Source organism: Wasmannia auropunctata, unplaced genomic scaffold (assembly GCF_000956235.1).
Source record: "Wasmannia auropunctata unplaced genomic scaffold, wasmannia.A_1.0 LD336043.1, whole genome shotgun sequence".
In the NCBI taxonomy this organism is placed as follows: Eukaryota; Metazoa; Arthropoda; class Insecta; order Hymenoptera; family Formicidae; genus Wasmannia; species Wasmannia auropunctata.
In genome coordinates, this window is record NW_012026847.1 from 1,138,263 (window position 1) to 1,162,184 (window position 23,922).

At 40.4% G+C, this 23,922-nt stretch overlaps 1 protein-coding gene across 2 annotated transcripts in view; it reads left to right on the forward strand.

Moving 5' to 3' along the window:
• LOC105451848 (Down syndrome cell adhesion molecule-like protein Dscam2) overlaps positions 1-20,008 on the forward strand; it is a 30,856-nt gene extending 10,848 nt beyond the window's left edge. Inside the window, exons 5-7 of one of the 2 annotated variants that reach the window (XM_011692543.1) lie at positions 8,875-9,036; positions 11,068-11,217; positions 19,287-20,008. In XM_011692543.1, the coding sequence (XP_011690845.1) occupies positions 8,875-9,036; positions 11,068-11,217; positions 19,287-19,495 (521 nt within the window). In that variant the 3' untranslated portion in view covers positions 19,496-20,008. The remainder of the gene's footprint in view (positions 1-8,874; positions 9,037-11,067; positions 11,218-19,286) is intronic. The other variant, XM_011692542.1, reaches the window with a different exon arrangement.
• Positions 20,009-23,922: the final 3,914 nt, after the last annotated feature.

Sequence of the window (23,922 nt, forward strand, 5' to 3'; positions counted from 1 at the left end):
TATTCCCAGTTCGGGGGCACAAATGCACCGTGTCGTTCGGTTGAGTGACTGACACCATCCGTGCGACTCGGTCACTTCTCGTATATTGATCTCAATTGCCACGGTAGCAAAATGCAAATCAATTTGGAGCGGTGCAAACGCGAAAGTATATGGGTCGTTCACTTTCCGCGGCCAGCACGTCTGTACATATACATACATATGTGCGTGCATCGTCACATTCGTTAACGTTATATTCAATTCGATCGTATCTAGCCGAAACGATCGGATATTTGACCGTTGATAGCTGTCTCTCTCATTTTTCTATTAAACCACAAGGTATTCTGCCTCTGACGCGCCATTTGTGTATTTTAAATGTGTCAGTTCGTTTAATAATATTTATTTTTAGTCTGTTCCCTTTTCTCTGTTTTAAAATCTAATAATAGCAACGCTATAATTGATAATGACAGAAGAAATAATAAATGCATTTTTATAGTATTTTAAATTAATTTTTACCTGCAATATTATATAGTATAATCTTGTTATTACTGCATCATTTATCTAGTATAAAAATGCGAAAGCAGTTAGTATGTTAATTACGAAATAATTGTTCTCATAATTAAATATTTCAATTAAATATTAAATATGATTTTACATAATTTCATTCAATTTTACGTAAGAGCGAAAGAAATTTCATGGTTTTGTTTAAAACTTTTTTGAAAACATTGTATCAACATCGTGTAAACGCGTCCAGCGTGCATACGCATGCATCAGACTGGAAAGTCAATCGATCGTGTGATGCACTCACGATATCTGCTCGTTGGCAACTGTCGACATAAGATGCGATAACGCAAATAATTCTGCTCGCGGAGCAATGGCGAAATGTATCGCCCAAATGCTGCCGTCAACGTCGTCGACATTTCAGTCGGTTTTCAGTAAAAAATTAATTTCTCCATGTATTTACAAAAAAATCTTTCATGAGTATAAACAATCTCGCACTGTAAAGAGATAATACATAAGCCGAGCAACTCTTGACGCGAATATAATACATGATATTCCGTTAAACGTATTTCCAGTCGTTGTGAAAATAAAAACGGCATGAGTGGACGCCGTTAATGTTTGATAAAAAAAAAGTCTGGCTCGCGCAGATTATTTCGCTCGTTTATTGCAGTGGTGCATCAGTATTATCAGTCCGAGGTCAACAACGAGTACGTAATACGCGGCAACGCGGCCATACTCAAGTGCAGTATACCGAGCTTCGTCGCGGAGTTCGTTCAGGTCATTGGCTGGCAGGACGACCAGGGGAACTCTTTCGATCCGGATCAGGACAGCGGTAGAATTCGAAACTCTTAGGAAATTCGAGTAGTCCGGGAACTCGCGTGGGCAGCGAAAGTGATAAACTGGTCAACGTCGTCGAGTCGATGCCGCGCGTGCGGGAGGGCGCGATATATTTATCCTCGTTTGCGATTCTCGCTGATGTTTCGTTCAAGTTAATCGAAGTAAAAATCTAAACGCAACACGGCCTTTTCGAAACGTACATTCGAAACCGCGTACTTGCTACCTCGTATTTAAATGGCTGGAATGGTCTTACATGAGTATGGGAGTGTGCTTGATTTTACATCAGATTGTGTAACCGACGCAATTTCTTGGGTAGGCTGAATCCGCGCGCGAGACTTCTACTTACTACACTAAGAACCAGTTTCCGTAATTACATGATTGAGGATCAAATTGTATAATGTTAGCTGGAATGTTAGCGCGGCTGCTCCAATGTTGCAATCTCTTTGATTGTAATCACCTAATTTTCTCCAGAGAAATGTGTTCCGTTTCTATATACGATTGAATCTCAACGTTACGATCAGGCATTGTCTGCGGTGACGTGTGCAGACAACGCCTTGTGGCGTTATAATAATAATTAAAGAAATGTTATGCGGCGTCCTGTGAGCCGAGGAAATTGTTTCTTCTCGATTAGGCACGCAGCCATTGCAACGCGATATATTCGGAAGCGCGCGATGCAGCAACACAACAATGCGCCATTATAACACGCCATTATCTTTTCGCAGTCGTGACTCAGTATTACGAGGCGGAAGTTGTGTCGGAATACGTAATACGTGGAAATGCGGCTATTTTAAAATGCACCATACCGAGCTTCGTTGCCGAATTTGTGTCGGTCGAATCGTGGGTAGGAAGCGACGGCTCGACCTTCAGACCGTCCACTGATTACGGTATAACACATGTAACGTACATGCGTGCTCCTATTTATTCAGCGCACTTATTCTTTTACTCATTCCTTCTGGAGCATCCTGATCGGGACGATACGCCGGGGAGACAAATACACTCCTCTATTTCTTTGTGCCTCTTTCATTCATTCAGTTGAAGAAAACTGATAGTTATTTTTAACAATATAACGATGATATTTATCATGGCTAAAGCCAATGTATGAAGTGGAGAACTCATGCGATTGTTTAGATCTCTGAAGAAAAAAGAGGAAATGACTTCTAGAATGTTTGCTATGATCGTGACATTATGATCTTCGTCGATAAAAAGAAAATAAAATCTAACACGGATTCTTAATCTTAAAAAATTGACAAACAAAAACGGGCAAATGAGAGTCGAGCGCAGTTATTGAGGCGCAAATTATCTCTTTAATAATATAATAAGATCTACGTACAAATTTTTAATACAAAGATTTTCAAACGTTTCGACTCCTCTTCGACTTCTTTTTTTAAGTCTGACGGCTGAAGGAATAACGTCGTGTGAACGGAAGAGATTTACTTACGTGATTTTCTTTTTGAATGATGTATTTTAATTAACTAGTATCGACCACGACAATGATCCACATTTCATGTTACTATATTTTACGACTTCTTGCGAGCTTTATTCTTTATATACACCACATAGCATTGTGACCAACGTGGAATATACACTTGGATTTATGCATACTTTAAGTGACTTCCGCATTGAGATCTCGTGAAATATTTTTTTATGAAGACACACTGATGATGACTCGAAGAGTAGTCGTTTGGAATCTTTGTATTAAAAATTTATACGTAGACCTCATTATACTATTAAAGAGATAATTTGCGCCTCAATAACTGCGAAGGACTCTCATTTGCCCGTTTTTATTTGTCAATTTTTGATAAAAAGAAATATTTTTGTAAGATAGATTTTTTTACGATTTTCATTCAATCTTTACATGTTTTTGTAAAAATGTATATTTACTCGAGGCAAGATAAATTATTTTTATTCATTTAGAAGACATTAACAACGTATTATACATACCTATGATATTTTGAATATTCTTTCTGGTTATATGTCACATGTTAGATTACTTTGATACATCTTGATTAATTTATATGTGCAAGCGTTTGCACAATTTGTATGATGACCGCTGTTGAGCACGTCAGCCGATAAGTACACACGATGAGTACGCAGAGCGAGGAAATTCTCTTTCCGGTCGTATCACCCCTGTCTCCGTGCTACTCACCCAGACACCCTGTCCCCTCGCCCAACTTTGTCAAAGTTCAAAGTGGCACGTGGTAACGATTCGTTTCCGCCAGCCACGCGGTCCGATCTGGACGGGACGGCTGAACGGCGGCGGCAGCACGTACATACATTACGTGAGAGTTAATGAACCATCCGGTTGGCTCTCACGCCGCGAATTATGATAGGCCTAAGAAAATAAGCCGACGTCGTGTCTACGGACAAGCACCATGGATATATATATATACAGTACGGGAAGTTGCGCGAGAAAAAGTTCTCGAATAAATTTCCCGTTTCAGCGCGATGGATGGCGCAATGTCAGAGTCCAGTAAGCATACTTTGACATTAAAGATAGTGCCAAGTGCGAGAGAACAGATGCGATCCTCTCTTGGAATTTGATTTGCGATTGTAATTCTCATGGCTCTTGCCTCGCTATTTTATAGATACAAAAGTATTCATGGGGCATCACGGTACAGAAAGATTCCAAATAACTTCTATACTATCATCTCCATTGCTCTTTTATAAAAACATTATTCCTGATTTATTTCGCATTGTCTCTAAAAAGCTTGATTTTTCTTGTTTACAAACATCTAATTATATCTTCTTTCTCGCAGAAAACGAAATAAATTTTCCGTCTACAAATAATATGAAAGCTAAGAATAGTGAACGTACTTCGTTCCGCACACAAAGGGGGGGGGGGCTATCTTTAAACGATGCGACCTTTCTTATTGATTTAATTGAACATGCGTTGTTTCAATGTTTCCCCCCCGCATAGTCGTCACTCAACCTTACAATCCGGAGATCTTGACCGAATACGTTATAAGGGGAAACAGCGCGATATTAAAATGCAGCATCCCCAGTTACATCGCTGAATTCGTTACTGTCGAGGCGTGGATTCGCGAAGATGGAGAGGTCTATCTGCCGGCGGATCTTACGGTTGCGCAGGGTACTACAGATCCCATTGGGCGCTTCTCAATTATTTTGAGCATTCTACCGAAAAGTTGTATATGAATTAGGATGTTTCTAATAGAAAAATATATCGGAAATAAATAATTCAAGGATTTAGAATATAGGACTCACAGTAATTTTAACTTGTTTCTTGATTTAAAAAATAATTTTAAAATAAAAATACTAAATTTACAATTATTTTTTATTTTCAGTAAAGTCAATTAATCATTACAATTTTATTGAATTTTACTTGAATTTTTTGCAACCTTACAACCTAATTCTATACAAATTGCTGTGGAAAGTATCCGTCGCTTATTTACGCTTGTTTACTAACTTTGTCCGCTAACCGAAGTATTCATTTTTTTCCCCTTACAACTTTATGCAGAAAACGTATCTTATTTTCCGCCTGTTTAACTCTTTGAAGTACACATTTTTATAAGAAATTTATATAAAAAGATTTATATAAAAAGGTGTTTTGTGACACATAACATAAGGTATTACTTGTTAAAAAATGATAAAAAATATTAACAATTTTTATTCTAGTGATTGCGATTTATCTCATACCATATATGTAAAGTGATATAAATCGTTGATCGTTATATAACCCAGAATATTAAATTGTTAAACTTTGGAAGAAACGATTTATTTTTCACCGTGTGTCTCAAAGAGTTAACATATTGCCGGCAGTGGTTTCGCAGTTCTACGTTACCGAGGCCGAGAACGAGTACGTGATCCGGGCTAACAGCGCGATCATGAAATGCAAAATACCGAGCTTCGTGTCCGAGTTCGTCCAGGTGGATCAATGGGTGGCCGACGACGGGACGATTTACACGTCCGGACAGGAGTACGGTATGACGCCGGGTCGATGTCAACGTGGTGTGCGTCGTTGAAGTCGCGGGATCAGCTTCTTCTCCATTCTCTTATTTCCCCCGTTATTCTCATTTCCCACCCTCAAACGAGCTCTCGCACTTTCTTCTCACATTCGTTCCCAGGCAATCCGGCAACTGTCGGTTGCAGCACGCGGCTCGTGACAAGTTCCGACTTTTACTTTCGGATCTGCTGTAGTCCAGTGCAGTCGTGCACAATCGCATTAGGGAGCGTATTTAAGTTGCGAAACGAACATCTGCAAAGTAGATATGAAGATGGAAGTGCTAATAAAATAAATCTGAAGGCGATAACAATTTTAATGGCAAAAAAAAAACGATGGCCCTGCAGCATTTTTAATCGTCTTTCGGTAGCGAGTTCGAGTAGCGAGTTCGAGTAGCGTCCGTCAAAGTGAAACAAAAATTTGATATGATGTATTTCACAACCGGTTCTGAGAAATCGCGCGTTGCAGTGGTCCAACAATTCTACGAGACGAGGGTCATCGATGAGTTCGTCTTACGCGGAAATACGGCAACCCTGAAGTGCCTCGTGCCCAGCTTTGTGGGGGATTTCGTAGATGTGATTGAATGGCAGGCTGAGGATGGTTCCACGTATACCACGAATAGCCAGCAAGAAAAGGGTACTTATGTCGGTTGCACGAAACCAGCACATTAATGAAATAACGAGATAATATTTACAGACCTCTCGATATTATTTCTAAATCCTCATATCATCGAGCGATGCAATTTTATTTTTTTCTAAACAAATCCTATTTATCTTTTTATAATTTTTTTCTGTATCCTTCAAATTTCAAGATCTCCATCTTTCAAAGATAAAGCATCTTGCAAATTAAATTATACCTACAATGTGTTTGTCTCAACAATCAGATGGGTAGAGACGGTTCGTTCGTGCACATGTCTCGCACATGTGTCGCTCGATAGAACGCGAATTCTCATAGAATGGAAAGACGGGTTGATGGTCGATGGAGTGGATGTGGGTTTCTGTCCCAAAAAATGTGGGACACCCTTTTCGATTCAGCATTCGGCGAGAGTGAATAGAGGCAGAGTATGCGGCTGACAGTGGTCTCGTTCGACGTGATTCTCGGATTAGGACAAGCCGGATTAATCGGGTCGAGAAGCGAATTAACGCCCGCGCGCGACCAAACGATTTGATCCACTTTCAGTGAAGAGAGAGGATGAGAGAGAGAGAGAGAGAGAGAGAGAGGTTATTCGCGGCGACGCGCGATGTAATCGAATTTACTTTACTGCCGTGGTAGCCAACGCTCGAAGATATTGCGCTATTAATTAATGAGGCGGAGTTATACGGGAACTAACGCTAATGTGTTAAATTTTATTACACTCTCATATGAGAAGTCATACGATCTCGTTTCTATATTTAATTTTAATTGCGGAAATGTATATTATTTTCTGAAGCATGTTGCGTATTTTAAAAATAAAACTAAATTTGTTCATTACTTGAATTCGTGAGATAAAAGTAATTAGGACGATATAAATCTTAGCATAATTGGCATAAAACTCGGTTTGTAGTTGTGAAATGGTATTGAGAGATAAACGTTATATTATAAATATCAATTTGAAGCCTATATTTGTAAAATAAGCCGCTTATTGGTCTTCTTTAATGCTGCAGCATTTACAAACATATTTCTGTGTGAAATTAAGTGAACGGGTGCGCGCGCGGGGGTTTGCTAATTTGCAATTAGATAACTCGGATTAACTGGATCGATGTCCGTGCACGTGCATCGGACGTTGCTGGTCTCGACGGGAAGCACGAATCGGAAACTGGCTGCAGCGGCGGCGACAGCCAGTTTGCAGACAGGCAGACTCATTGGAATTTTAATCGGCGCGATCAAAGCGCACGCGGCGACACTCGCCAGCCTAGAACAAACGCCAAACTCTCGTTTGTTTTTGTTCGCTTCATTTGCAGTGGTCGCCCAGTACTTTGAGGTTCAGGTTTACGATCAGTTCGCGATACGCGGCAACGCGGCGATTTTCAAGTGTCAAGTTCCCTCGTTCGTGGCCGACCACGTGGACGTGGTGGGATGGATCGATTCCAACGGCGGCAGCTACGTCGCCGACGCACAGTCATATGGTAGTAGAAAAAACTGAAAGGGATGCACGATACGCTGCGCGACTGGTGTTCATTTCTACCAGTGTAGATTAACTTTCGTCACGGTTTTATTTACTTTTTATCTTGTTCTAATTCTTAAAAGTAGAAAAAGATACAAAGTAAGTTAAATCTGGATTAAAGTTAATATACCTTGGTAGAAATAGACATGGGTGTCCTCCCTTGTGAACTGGCATATCGCACATTATTTTGTTGTTTGCACAGATTTGCGCAGATCGCCGATCCGCGATCGCGTGAGAACTGGATCGAACGATCGAAGTCGAACATCTTGCATGCGCTTTCTACAATTTCCTCCTTTCCTCTTAACGATACCACGTATCGTGTTTGTTTGGTTTAAGTCGGTGCGTCAGGTGTACAAGGCGCCATGCAATACGATTAGATATCTTTCATATCGTTGCGATGTGCATTGACGTGCCACTTGCTTATTGAACGTGTATAACGAATCGTAATGTTGAACATCGATCGCGTCTATTTCAAGAAGACCGGTCGCACGACCCGTTCTCTTTGACAGGAACATATTCTTCAGCTGCCGTAGACAGTAGAGTTTATTTTAATTCACAAAGAAAAGAGACGCGACGGTGACGTGAATAGGATTTCTGATTATGATACGCATGTCTCGCCGAGCGGAACTTATCGAGTCATTGAAAGCCGTCATAATGATTACATATATACAAGTTTGAGAATAATGCCTGGCTCGTACGCCAAGTACTTGTTTTTATTATACATTTCGAAAAAATTATTATACATAAAGTACAATATATAATTAATTAGATATTTTATTTACAAAACATACTACTTTGAAGCTTTTTCGTGATTAATTAAAGCCGTCTTATCAATTAAAATATATTTACAAATTTATGATATAAATTCTACAATAATATCATAATTCATTATTCCGTACGAATTTTCAAATGCAAAATACATTTGCTTATAATACATTATTTTGTCGACTAACAATTTGTCTTCGCGCCAATACAAAAGTACATAATCTCTTCTGGTTTGACGTTTCTCGGTAAAAAACAACTATAAATACTCACTTTAATGAAAGCAGCTTTTTACGGTTTATCAATTCGATTAAAATTTACTAGGAAATTACGTATTAAACTGCGTTTATATAAGCAGACAAACAAGATGATGAATGAGCTCATATACAAACATATAAATATTAAATAAATATTTAATAATTAATAATTATTAAATTATATGAGTTATAAAATGATTAACAACCGAAAGGAATGAACAAATGTTTCTGTATTCGAATTTAATTATTAGTCACTACGCCTTGTATATATCATAATAAAATTAATACGTTAATTTCTTATTTTCATTGTTTTACGTACAAATTGAAGAAATCGTCGGTGGTATGAAATCGTAATTAATCGACGAATGATCGATGACACGTTCTGTCAGGTGGTAGATGTGCGCCTTATGGTAAAGCCGGAAACCGGTGTCTGGTTGCAGTTGTCGGGCAGCGGTATGCAGTGAACGTGATGGACGAACACGTCCTTCGGGGGAACGCCGCAATTATCAAGTGTCACATACCGAGCTTCGTCGCCGAATTCGTCGAGGTTGACTCTTGGATCGAAGACGAGACCACTGATATATATCCTAGCGCCGATTACGGTACACGATGCGCAATATATTCATGTCATCTCCATTCTGCTCGAATATCGCGTGAATCTTCCGTTTCTACGATGCTCGCAATTTACTACTACTAAATCGGTGCATCATGTGGAAGCTTATTGAGAAAAAAAAAAACAAATGGGAATTACGTTCTATTTGTGTGCTTTTGTATCATTTCGTTGTTTCGAAATTATGATTCGTGAAATGAGATAACATCTGTGCTGATCCTGCGAAGATTTCAGATTCAGTTATTAGGAGCAGATTCTTCGACAAGTTTTTCTTATGGTTTTTCGTTGTTTCTTCTTTCCGATATACCTTTTATATTTCAGTTAAAAAACTAATGCATTTTCTTTGCATTGTTTGCTCTGTAAGAGACTGATGCATTTCAAGCGTTCGGTAAACGCAGAATTATACAATGCTCGGTAAGCCATCAGCGTGCGGCAATGTAGCTCAAGGATTCTCTCATGAGTCGTCCGACCATCGTTCGGTAATAACACTCCGTTTGACGAACGCTTTCGTATTCGAGCAAAAATTATCTTCCGCTCGTTCCGTGACAAATAAAAACGCGTTGGCTTCAGTCACGAGATCACAGTGGCGAAATACCGTGCGCAGTGACGATGATGACTTTATATACAAATTTTGACATACGTGGGAGGGAAAAAGAGAATGGCGGGAAAAGAGAATAAACTTTTTCGCTAACACGAAGTGTATATTTATAGCTGCGAAATAACAAAAAATACCAATCCAGGTCGTTTAAATCGTTTTCATCGGCCTCCGCTCTATCGACCAAGCTCGAAATCGATATCGTACCATGACCCGCGTGCAAAATGCAAGATATACGCGATCTCTCTTGTTTTGATGCCCCTCGTTTCAAAAGTACCGTGCAATATGGGATTTTACGTGGAAATTTGTACGACGTTGACTGCCGCTGCTCGCGCTGTTCCAGACCTCTCCCCCCTCCCCCTTTCCTACCGATTTTTTTTCCGGTCGTTCGATCGGCCCGTCCGTCTCTTCTCACCTGTACCCTCCTCTCTGTGTGGTAGTAACTATAAACGGCTGTGGATATCGGCTTGTGTGTGATCGCATGAAACTAGTTCGCCTATCCAGGAAGTCTCGTTTGTCGATGAGATTCGGCCGCAAAAGCGATCAGATTCGTTAGAGGTGTTGAAACGTATAGCTTCAACCACAATGGAGATTAACTTTAACGTGCAAAATGGATTAACAGACAATTCGTTATATTCCATTTGTTAAGGTAATCTGGCATCGAGTGACATTGCATGTAGATATTTGACAGAATCAATTTATATCGGAGATTTTATAAGAATATCTTTACAAAACGGTTTATTTATCATATGTATTTATTATAATATCAATATAAATGCTGTAGATTTTGTAATTAGGATTAATGTGCCACCTTTTGTTCTCTTTACGTTTATTATAATAGACACACAGATTTCCTGGATATTTCAACGGAACGAGGGGAATGTTGCGCGCCACACATTTACATTTGCAAAGAGATGAAGACGTGATTCCGCATAATGTCTTTCCTATGAGTCGCGTACGACGTGGGCGCGAGATTCCCTTTGCTGTTGTTTGGCGAACGTGCTTTGATTCCGTAAAGAATTCGCCGAACCGTCGAAGCGGGAAATTGAAGGGTCCGTGTTCATTCAGCGTTCGGTGAATTCATATTGCGAACAATATACATATATATACCGCATGCATGCTGCATTTAGTAAGACGGCATTGTGCTCGAAGCCTCGTAATTTTATATTACCGCCATTCGAGCATCGTGCAATTCAGTCGGGATAATCGCCCCCGCCGATTCCCCTTGATAACCAATAACATACGTGTAATTAATCTCTTAATTAATTGATCAATAATGTGCGCTGCAGCTCTGAATCAATTGGCAATGATGTCGCACGCGATATCAAATAACGCATTAATCGGCCGATCGATTATCCCGACGAGTCACGTAAGCGAGGCTATAATGTGCAATGATATACTAACGCGTGCAATTCTGAACGGGTTTAGATGGAAAGTACTTGGTGCTGCCGTCCGGAGAACTGCACATCCGGGACGTCGGACCGGAAGACGGATACAAGACCTACCAGTGTCGCACGAAGCACCGGCTCACCGGCGAAACTAGGCTATCCGCGACGAAGGGACGTCTCGTCATTACTGGTGAGTCGAAATGCAAAAGTGTTTCTTTCGTAATCGGAAATCACGATTCTGATTCGGCACATTGCTTTCTTTAAAAAAAAAAAACCATTTTTCGATCGTCCTTCGATGTAAGCGGAGGATTACAGCTTCATTAAACTTAACGTTCCGCATATGTTTTTTTTCCTAAAGAAATCAGAATCGTATTTCTAGTTTCGGGCCTGGATACCACAGTTCACACTTTAAATTTTCCGGATCAATACAGTTATTTGAGGCGATTAATTTATCTAGACACGCACATTACAATTTTGGAAGCTAATTAATGAAACTATTGTTGCGTAATATAATTCCTTTGTCTACCGATTTAACAATAAATTAGCCGAATTAAATGTAAATTTAATATTATAACAAATGTAAAAGTATTCTCTCTCTTTCTAACAGATCAGTTTATATATCCCTCTCAATTTAACATTTGGAAATGTCAATTTTTTAATGCCGTCTTTATAAGCTATCTATTTTATTGCGAGGTGTCTGGGTCCGGAACTATTATCAAAAAGGCAATTGATTTTCTATAACAAGAGTAATGCATAAAAATATATACAAAAATGGCATTTTAAGCAATTATAGTGTGTAATTTTCCAAGTTAATTTCAAAATTACTTTTATTGTGCAAGATATTTTTGTATTTCCCAGAGAAAATCAGTTGTCTCTTCGGTTTATAGTCACGTCTCGAACGTGCAATCGTTTGTGCCAACGAGCTTGATCGACTCTCTCGCTCTCGGTTTCCTTCGCGAAAACGCGAGTTAAGGTCAGCTCTATTAAAAGAAGCCGTGTGACATTTTTACACACATCACGAACTCTACCTTCGCAATTAAAGCTTCTCGTTTATAGAAAAGCCGAAACGCATGTCCGGCATTTCAGCGCGATCAAGCTCGCGGGTGAACCTGAATGCTGGGACAGGGTACCCCTGCGGGCACGCGCCACCGCCCGCCCAAAACTCGACTCTTGACACGATCGGTTTCGAGAGAAATTGTCCAAAGAACAAAGACAAATGAAAGATAGAAAGAAAGAAGGAAAGATATGACCTGTGCGAAATTCTTTCGTAACGCTTTGCGGCGCCTTCCGCGATCTCCGGGCTCTGTCCTTCGCTCTCGCGTGGTAAGTTTACATGTTCTTTCAGCCGAGAAACTCTTCACACCGTGTGGATGCTGATGCGCATAATTCAATAGACGCGGCACTCAACGCAGCTGAGCTCCGTTCTGTGCTGTGAATTTTAGGCGGAATCGATCGTATCTTTGTACGCTTTTACTGCAGTAAATTAGCAGAGATATTCGAGTTAAATCGCGACAATAATACTAATCACATTTTTCTTATTTTGAAAAGAATTCTTTTCTATCTTCACAGAAAAGAATTTTTTTCTATCGTGCCAGTTCCATCTTTTTATTTTTATGAAAAAAAATGTAATTTTATACACTGTTAAATTTATAGTGTCAAATTTAACCCTAGTTAATTCGCTACTGTTTCTACTTAACATATTGTTATTTTTAACTAAAACAATATAGTTATTTTTAAATAAAACGATGAAATTTAACCCAAATTAGAGTTAAATTTGAACAGTTTTAAATTATTTAACTCCGTTATTTTAAAAATAACTATTTATTAAGTAGGAACAGTGGCGAATTAAATAATGTTAAATTCGACACTATAGATTTAACAGTGTAATCGAAATAATCCATCAAATTGCTACATAGAAATATGTTTCCCATTGTTTTCATTCACGACTTGTATCACTACTTGACTCAATGGCTTATACCTTATTGCGTAATTCGAGTAGTCGGGAATCAACAAATCCTCTCTTTGGTATAACTCTGACGGATTCACCGTGTCACAATGGGCGACATTGAACGCGAAACCACTTTCGCTTCGCCATCGCTTTCGTTCCGCGCGTAGTAGTACAGTTGAGTATCCACACTGATCGGCAGGATGACACCGATAAACGAATCGCTTTGTTCGTACGAACGGCGCAATAGTGCATATAAGCAATACCGTCGAGTCACTTTGACGCGATGCAGTATATAATAATAATAATCTAGGGACTAACTAGAGCAAGATACAATGTAGCCGTAATAAGGATGATTGGCGACACGAGCAGGGGGCTTGGCAAGTATACGGCTCTACTGCAAGCTTTTCGTTACGCAGAACCCGTCGGGAGTGTGCGACCAAAGTTTCCTACGTTGGACAACATAAATGGACTTTCCGTGGGCTTGGAAGGCAATATACCGCTTCTGTGCCCTGCTCAAGGATTTCCAGTACCGTCTCATAGGTACGATACTCTTGATCCCGGGCAGATTAATTTATGACTGTCAAATGAACATAAAGCAGCTTGTATCAGTTACGATAAACGTTGGCAATGATGACGGATTATTTTCCCTTTATCTGTTAAATTATAACTCAGACAATAATTTACAAAATGACAGGGAATAAAATGGGAATTAGTAAAAATAGCAGGTGCAAATTATTAGTTGCATCTGTTTAGGGAAATTGTATTATATTGGAAAGGACAGGAAATAATTAGTATCTATTTGTTAGCTAAATATTTAAATATATTTCGATTTTAAAACTTAAATTAGACGGTGTCTCTTCTCATAAAGTCAGGTGTTTTATTTAAATAATATATATGGACATTGATCTGAAAATGGTTAGAGGAATAGCAGGAAGAGTCTTTGTAATCAGATACGGGTCTCAACTTAAGTCAATACCGAACTTTATGGTTACTACTATAGGTATAGATATCATTTAGCAAATCATTGTATCGTGTATGTGTAATGTGTGCACAGGGGTTCCCCGTTCCTTCTCATTGATCTAGTTAAAACATCTTGCGTCATCATTCTTGAAGGCACTCACATAAATTCATATACGATCGCGACGTTGAGTCAATTTATCGTCCGTCTTTTCGCAAGAGAGGACGACTCTTGCTTCGCATCAGAATTACACAAGCGACGAATTTGAAGAATGCAAAAAAAAAATACAGAAACGGCGTGCTTTTTAGAGCCGGTGGGCAGTGTGCGCCCAAAGATTCCGTCGACGGACGACGTGCGCGGTTTCCGGACGCTCGTCGGAGACTCCCCGGCCCTGGTGTGCCCGGCACAGGGGTTCCCCGTTCCCCTGTACAGGTAGAGACACACCGCCGAGCGAACGCGAGTCCCACGGGACGACCGTTCGGTCGCGCGGACGCGCGCAAGTTCCCTCTCCCCCCAAAATTATAAACGATATGATCAGAGCCGATCGGCAGCGTGAGGCCCAAGTTCCCGACGATCGACGACTCCAGGAGCTTCCGCACGACGAAGGACGGCTCGGTCACGTTGATGTGCCCCGCTCAGGGGTTCCCTGTCCCCCTGTACAAGTAAGTCCGCGCTACGCGCGAAAGTCGCGCTGTGTTACGTATTTCTCTCTCTCTTTCTCTCTTCTTCCCGGGATCTCGTTGCCCGTCGCAGAGCCTGTGGGAAGCGTGCGTCCGAAGTTCCCCAGCGTCAGCAATATAAACGGCCTCGTCACGTCCACGAACGGAACTCTGCCGCTCCTGTGCCCCGCACAGGGCTTCCCCGTCCCGTCATATAGGTACCTACATTATATCATCGAATGCGCCTTGATGTCGCGCCGCTCTTAAAGCGGAATCTCACGTTGGTTCGCCATTAAGGAATTGCGATTAAATATTCCGTACCTGCAGCGAGTGAGAAACCGCTGCTGGTGGTAATTAGCAATGACGAGCATACACCTGACATTGCGACGGTGTCCTCTCACTTTATACATAACCGTTCTGTAATTAGCGATATGGCCTCAATTTAATATTAATGTTATTCTAATGAAAAGTTCTGACGACTGTATTAACAATTTTATTTCTGCACAGTTCAGTAATTTCGCATTTTAATATTCTTTCCTTGTTCATGTATCTTACTATATTTTATTACAATATTATCAGAGAGAAATTCTCTTTTTATAATACTTTTTAGAGTTAAATGTTAAAGAAAACCTACATTTGCAGCTTTAAGTACAGGGAGTTGGGCAGCGTAAAAAAAAAAAAAGAAATTGGTTACACGAAATTTTTATCGCGAAAATTTGGAAGATGCAGATTTAGTTCGAGCTCTTCAGGGGTTCCCCGTCTTCCTGCATATAAACGGTATCTCAATTAACGCAATATATATTGTGTATGTACGGTTCAATAATGTTTAGAGCCAGTCGGCAGCGTGAAACCGAAATTCCCGACGATAGATGACATCAGAGGGTTTCGCATGATCAAAGGTGGATCTGTTACTTTGTTGTGCCCCGTTCAAGGGTTCCCTGTCCCGCTTCAAAAGTAAGTCGAAATTCGCGAAGATATTTCGCGTTTCTCTCATTGTCGTCTTCACAATTATCTTCCTCTCTCTCTCCCGGGCTGCGACTGGTAGAGCCCGTAGCGAGCGCACGTCCGAAACTTTCGAGTATCATCAACCTGATTGGATTCGTGACGAGGACCAACGGGAACCTGCCACTTTTTTGCCCCGCTCAAGGATTTCCGCTTCCGTCTTATAGGTAGGGTTGATCATTGAAACAGCGATTTCAATGCGATAGCACATATAAAATCGATACCTGCAGTTTTATAAACTTTTACATACACTTTTGTGAAGTAAATTAGATAATTTTAGAAAATTAGGCATTTCTTACGATAATTTCTGACACAATGTTCAAAAAATATTGAATTTTGACGAGGAATTATATATATACGTATCTATCTGGTTAAGTAATGAATTTCGAGCTGGTTCGAGTATCACTTCAATGAGTTCAAAGGGTTCCCTGTCCCCTGGCATACATAAGTGGATCATTGTAATGTTGTCAGCGTTTCTGACACGTTTCCTTCCACGCCCGTGGTCTTTTTGTAGAACCCGTGGGGAGCGTACGTCCAAAGTTTCCGACAATGGACAACTCGCGCGGATTTATCTCGAACCAGAGAGACTCTTTGACTCTACTTTGTCCTGCTCAAGGGTTTCCCGTACCGTCGCATAGGTGGGACAAGGTTATACCGCAGATTTAGATTTAAAAAATGTAGAAAAAAATAGGTATTTGAGGGAAGCGATAGAAAGAACACGAGTGTCTGTGCAATCAAATTTGATTATTTTGTGAAAATGCAAATATTTTAAAAATACAGATTTAACGAGCTTATTTTTTCTTTTATTACAGAAATTTTTCTTTTCTGTTTCAAATATTTGTTTTTATATATTATTGTATATTAAAGTATATTTTTATTATAACATATTTTTTGTCTCGTAACTATTAATATACCCTGTCTCAGCAATTTTATAATGATTTGTCAAAAAGAAATAAAATTCGATTAGCTTAAGTTGTCGCATTATTGTCGCGATTATATAGCTACGCGCTATACGCTCGTGCTTTCTCTTTCGCTTTCTTGTAGAGCCAGTCGCCAGCACAAAACCGAAATTTCCGATGACAGAGAACTCGCGTACGTACACAGTTCACTGCGATCAGCCGCTGACTCTCATGTGTCCGGCACAGGCCTTCCCCGTTCCAGCTTTCAGGTATACAAAGCCCCCCATGTCATAAGAAAGCGAGTGCGTACTATAGAGCAGCCATATTCCGGTTGGTGCATGTCGGCAGTGTGGAATAATGTAAAAGACGAGGAAGGAAATTGCGGACGGATAGACGCGATGTATGCACGCCTTCCGTGTTTCTCACTCTTCTCTTTTGATCTTTCAATGTCTGTGCGAATCAACATGTGCATCAATTTTCGGCGATCGATTTTATCATACGCGGAACATTAAAACGTAATTTATTTGTAATTTATTTTATAAATTATAATTGCATCAAATTTTTCTTTACTAAATTTTAACTAGTAATTTATGCTCTTTAAAATAATTGCAAATAAACTTTACTGAACCATTTACATTTTATTAATAAGAAAATATCAAGTTACAAAATTATTTATTATCGTATACATGTTGAGATTTGTTAGCAATTATGTTCCAATTTCGCGTAAATTTGATAATATAAGTAAAAGAAGGCAAATGTCATCGATGTTTCTTCGGTATCTTCGAACTTTCGTCCAGAACCAGTCGCAAGCGCCCGTCCGAAATTTCCGTCGCTGGCGGACTCGCAGACATTCAAAGTGTACCTAGACGGCGCGATGACGTTACTGTGTCCTGCTCAAGGGTTCCCCGTCCCATCGTACAGGTAAAGACCACTTTTTTCTTCCGCAAAAAAAAAAAATCTTTTTTACCAGAACCGGCGTCCAGCACGCGCCCGCAATTGTCCGGCTCGAGTGATCTTCAGCGATTTAGCGTTTCTTCGCAAAGAGGCGTTACCCTCCTTTGTCCCGCTCAAGGATTTCCGGTACCTTTCTATAGGTAGGCGCACTATTTTTCGAAAGGATTTAAGAAATCTAAAACTTATGCACTTTTACGTCCCACCTCTCTCGGCATCCGACAACGTGTTACTTCGTCAGGTATAATTAACTGAATTACTTGACGTAATTTTATTTGACTTGTCTCAGACTTTTTTTTATTCTTCGTAATTGAAAAATTTAGAAACGCCGTTACTATATCTCTACAATAGGTTAATTCTCGTTTGCTCGCTCATTCGCCCAACACAGAATCGTTTATCGTTGTTGGCAAAGGGGGGCAGACCCTATTCCAGCATAGTTAGCGAGTAACCTGGCGCCCGCCAGCTTTGTACCATGTCGGACTGTCTAGCGTTCTGTTTTTAGAACCCGCGTCAAGCACCAAGCCTCAGTTTCCATCTGTAAACGACGTTGGTCTACGCGTTACAAAAGGCATGGGCTTTACGTTGTTATGCCCGGCTCAGGCGTTTCCGGTCGCCACGTATAGGTAGGTTGATGTATTGGTCGATCTCCGGCTATTGTCGTGGAGAGAAAGAGAGAGGAGAATCGGACCGACGGAGAATGTCTGAGGGCTTCTTCTCCCTGAGGATGGGCTACTCTGTCCCAGTATCGATCTCTTTCGCGCGTGAAACGAGATTTGCGGTTAATCTCAGTTTTCATTTCGTTTGCGGCAGAAGTTTTAATGAAGTTTTTTAAATGAATTTTTAACTAGCAACGACCTCGTATGCATTATAATTGATACTTAACATCATAAATTTATCATGTAACATTTCCGGGATGAAAAAAATTGTCGAATTTTTTGAATTTAATTCGATTCGTTTTACGGAACAGTGCGATGTACGTATCAATGGCATCGAGGCTTTGCATTTGACTAGAAGTTTGATTTGTAGAACCGGTCGGCTTCGCAAAGCCCAAGTTCTCCACTGTCGATAAGAGCCGCACGTTCGAGATCGCGGAAGTCCAAGGTGTGACACTGCAATGTCCCGCCCAGGCGTATCCCGTCCCAGTCTTCAAGTAAGTTCGCGCGGTTGTAAAGTGCGCGCGCGGGGATCATCGATTTCCTATACGCGGTCGAACGAATTCCGGTTATTCGCTCGTTTGTATTTCTGGTTATATACGTAGAACCGTTGTCGAGCTCGAAACCGAAATTAACGGCGTTGGATGTGAAATCGACGAATCCGAATGCAATATTGGGCTCCATCGCGACTCTCTTGTGCCCCGTTCAAGGGTTTCCCGTGCCAGCATTCAGGTAAATTGCTATTTAACTTCATACTCGTCAGAGCCATCCTCACCATTTGTCTCGGGGTGGTCTTTGATTGCGCCCGCTGATGGGTGAAATCATCGAGGACACGTCATGGCAGGGGATTATCCCCCCGGTGTTTCCACGACGGTTGCTGAGCTGGATATACCTAGTCAATACAGCGCGAATTCAATTGTTATGGAGTTACCTTGTCCCGGTGTAGGGTTTCTTAGGCGTTAAGAGGTATTAAAATGCGATCACGTTGCAATGGATGTTTAGAAATGTTGTTTAGAAATTGTCAGTTTTGCCGAAGAAATAATTTCGTCCATCCTTGTCTACTTTTATTATTAGATATTGCAATTATGGATGTTAAGCGAACTGATAAAAATATTAAATATTTACGTCTTCATAATAATCATTCGTAACGGATCACCGAAGATTTATAAGCCTGGTTCTTCTTTTGTAGAACCGGTTACCAGTACGAAACCAAAATTTCCAATGACAGAAAATTCTCGAACTTACACGACGTACACGGTGCAATGCGAGCAACCTCTAACTTTACCATGCCCAGCTCAAGCATTTCCGGTACCGAATTACAGGTATATATATATCGATAAAGATTGTCTGAATACGTACAATATATATTGGTCGATGCGCTGTTACGGTACAGAATAAGTGATTGAGTAAACACGAGGGAAAGTGGAGCCATTAAAGGGCAGCGATCGATTTTTCCTTCCGGCTTGATCGCGCCCTTGTTATTCAAATTACATTCAGATCCCGCTTAATTCCTGCCTGTCCTCGGGTTTCCTTCCGCGTATAAATTTAATAATCATTATTTTCTGTCTTTACTTAGGATTAATGAATATTTAAAATACACATTAAGAATTATATGGAATATAAACAGGTAAAATATAACATACTCTTTCGCGTTTTTGTGTCTCAAAGTTTTAAAGAGAATAAAAATGTTGATTTTCTCACGTATAATTATATAACTTATAATAATTTTTCTGTTTTCAAGATATAAAACATTATACCTATTTTTTTTAATATAAATTGAACATTTTAGAGAATATTTTCTACTCTTCTTGTATTTAAAAGTATGATTTTGTGATACTTGATCTTTCTTCTGGTTCTTTCACGGGATACCCACAGTCCTAGCGTTCAGAATGTATCATGTAAAATCGAACACGCGTGACAGTGTCTAACGTTTCCTCAATGTAGAGCCCGTGTCCAGCGCGAAACCAAAGTTTACGAATGCCGACATAAAAGTGGTGAGGCCGACGCCGAGCTCCAGCGCGGTGTCGATGACTTGCCCCGCTCAAGGGTTCCCTGTTCCCATTACACGGTCAGTACTAGTCTTCGTGCCTAATAAGGCTTATTCGCGTCCTCGTGCACCTCTTTATAGAACCGACGTCGAGCGCGAAGCCGAAATTGCCGAGTGTGCGTAAAGTCGAATTCATGGAGGCCAGGGCGCATGGCGCAGCGAACTTGATGTGCCCGGTGCAAGGTTACCCTGTTCCAATTTCAAGGTGAGATGCATTCTGTCGGCGTTCCGCAAAATCGTATTAAAATAATTGAAATATTTTAATACGTTCAACGTTGAATTTCCTATTTATAATAATTTTCAATCGCAAGAAATTTCTTCCGATTTCTCAACTGATAATTCCCTCTTACTGTTCGCGATGTCGCGAGAGTTGCCGCGTAAAAATGATCGTTTCCGTCACGTTGTTCTCTCGTAGAACCGGTCGGGTTTAAATCGCCGATTTTCTCCACCGATGACACTTCTAGAGCCTATCCTAGGCGTATGGGTACGGACGTGGTGCTTGCCTGCAACGCTCAGGGATTTCCCATCCCAATCGCCAGGTAATTTTCCGTGAGAGGTGCTTTATGCGTGGATCCAATTTTGCGATCGAATTTTCAGAACCGATAAGCGCCAGATCGCCTAGATTAACGTCGGACGATTTGAGTCGTACGATCGCAAGACACGAAGGACAGCCCATTAGTATTTTCTGTGCCGCCCAGGGAAGCCCTGTGCCGACGACTAGGTAACAGTTTTTTTTTTTTATTTAATTAGTTGACAAAGGTTGACTTTGTGAAATAAAAGAAAAAAAAACCGTTTCGCATCGATATGGATGAGATTCGGAAGAGGCAGAATTAATTTATATCGATCGACCAAGGTCGAGCTTCATTTTCGAGGGGAAACCCTGTTCCCGCGCAAGGTGTAAGGTTGTGTGTGTAGAAAGGTAACTTTCTAAATAAATTGACGTTCTTTAGAGCCCGTCGGAAGCAAAGCACCCGCATTTGCGGGCGACGCGAAGTTATCTCTGCTGGTGCGAAAAGCGAACGCGGACGTTAGTCTGTCTTGTAATGCTCAGGGTCATCCTCCTCCAGTATCTAGGTACGAGGTTATTACGGCATTATTAGTTAATAAGGATATAAGGAAGCGTCGTCAAAACAATAATATTTAATTATTTTTACTCCGAGCATAAAAAACTATTAAATTCTATCTCATAAATGGACCGTTCTATAAAAGGCGAATTTAATAATGCTTAATGCATAATAATTCGTTGTTGGCAAGGGAAAGGCCCTGTCCCCGCTTCAAATATGCAAGCAAGAATTGGAGTAGTAATGGCAAGTCGATATTCTTTAGAGCCTGTCGGAAGTAAGGCGCCTGCCTTTGCCGGCGAAGCAAAGATATCTTTATTGGCGCGGAAAGCGAACGCAGAAGTCAGTCTTCCGTGCAATGCCCAAGGCCATCCTCCTCCCGTGTCTAGGTACGACATTTAATAAGGATTCAAGTAACATCGATCTCTAAAAGTGATAGTAACTTCATTTTATAGCCAATTTTCCTGTGCCGTCTATCTGTGAAATCATTTTATGAATATCAGAATTCAGGAATGATTTTAGATACATTTAAAATACATATTATACAATAATATATATGTAGGGTGGATAAAAAAAAATTTCTTTTGAAAATCGATTAGCTATGGTCCTCAACAGGATTTGGATAAAATTTCATCGAAATCGATTAATGTCTTCAGGTTCCCCATCGACCTTGCAGTTAATAAGTTTATGCATTTCTTCATAGATGTGTCAAAATTCGAAAACATATTTGAATTTTAGTACAGTTTAGTATTACCTGTTGTTTTTTTGTCGCTAAACACGAATCCGAGGTCAGAAGTATACATTTTAAAATGACGGATCCGAAATATATTCTTAAATAATACATTAAGATTTCTCGACAAATATGACAGATATGGAAAAATGTTTCAAATAAAAATTGTACGGGGATATACATAAGAAAATATCATTAATTTTATCTTAAGTGACGTCGTTAAGATCAGATCAAAATCACATCGATTTTTTTAAACGGAATTATATATATATATATATATTTACATAATACGATTCCTCTAATTATCCTGCATATAAAAGTATATTAAGATAAACTTATCGAAAAATCAATATTTTACGAGATATTTTATACTTTATTATGCTATATTTCGATATATAATATAAAATATTTTGTAAACTATTGATTTTTTGATAATGGTACCTAATATTTTTAGACACAGAATAATGAGATGAATTGATTGGTGTAAAGAAAACACACAGCTGTTTTAAAAATTTGTAAGAAATGCATAAACTTACTAATTTCAAAGTCGAGGGGCAATCTGAAGATATTAATCGATTGATGAAACTTTATCCAGACTATATTGAGGTCCATAGCTAACTTTTGGGGGGTATTACTAATCGATTAAAAAAAAAAATGTTCCGGCCCACCTTAATATATATATGCGCGCGCGCGCGTGCGTGTGCGTGTGTGTGTGTTAAAACATTTTATTTTTGGCATTCTTATGTTATTTACCATATTACACAATATTTACTTGTTATATAAAGAGGAAGGAGCTTGGTTGAATTTTCCTTCACATCTTTCGCTGAACAATCGCGACGAAAAGCCGACGGGGGGAACTCTGTCCGAGGGTTCATAAAGCGCACACATTTTTTCGTGACGTCTTTTATTTTCTCATTAGAGCCGATGGGGAGCAAAGCGCCCGCATTTATTGGAGACGTTAAAACGTTCTCCATTGTTCGCAATCGCGGATTGGAAGTGAGCATGCCGTGTAACGCGCAGGGGCATCCTATTCCTGTAACCAGGTACCCGATAATTGCATTGTCATTAACGATTTCAAGTCACACACGATACGTGCCTTCGCAGTTCAATATCTTCGTAAAAAATTATCAGTAGTAATAGATGGGAAAATTTAACGCACCATTCTCAGCATAGTTATTCGGATTTCCTAGCTTTTGAAATGCTTACGCGTTAGAATCTGACATACAGTCATGTGTGCGATGATTGCTTCATGCCTCTCGATGTAATTAGAACCAGTCGCCACGAAGAAGCCGAAGTTCTCGAGCGAATCAAAGCTGGCTTGGTACGATCGCGTTCGAGGAGACAATCTGACCTTGTTGTGTCCGGCGCAGGGGTTCCCAGTTCCCACGTATAGGTACACGCGCAAGTACTCTAAAGCCTTCTAAATAGAGCGGTATAAGCGATTGGTCATGGCATGCGAGGGGAGAGTCTTATTTCATTCGTCTATCGTACCATTAGAGCCGGTCGCCACGAAGAAGCCGAAATTTTCGAACGACGCAAAGTTTTCTGGATACGAACGCGCTCGAGGGGACGATCTGACCCTGCTGTGTCCCGCGCAGGGGTTCCCAGTTCCCGCGTATAGGTATACATGCACATGAGCTGTTTGACGTCTGTAAATAGAGAGCAAGATAGAGAATTCTTGCAGCTGCATGCGTGGAGAATTTCATTTGTATTTCTGCCGCTATCTTATAATCAGAGCCGGTCGCCACGAAGAAGCCGAAATTCTCGAGCGACGCGAAGAAGGCCTGGTACGATCGCGTTCGTGGAGACGATCTGACCCTGTTCTGTCCCGCGCAGGGGTTCCCAGTTCCAATGTATAGGTACATACATGCACGCAAGTACCGCGGACCGTAGATATAGAGCAATCGAATCGTTCCCGCGGCATGCGAGGAGAGAGAGTTTCACTACCCTGCCTGTAATCGTGTAATTAGAACCGGTCGCCACGAAG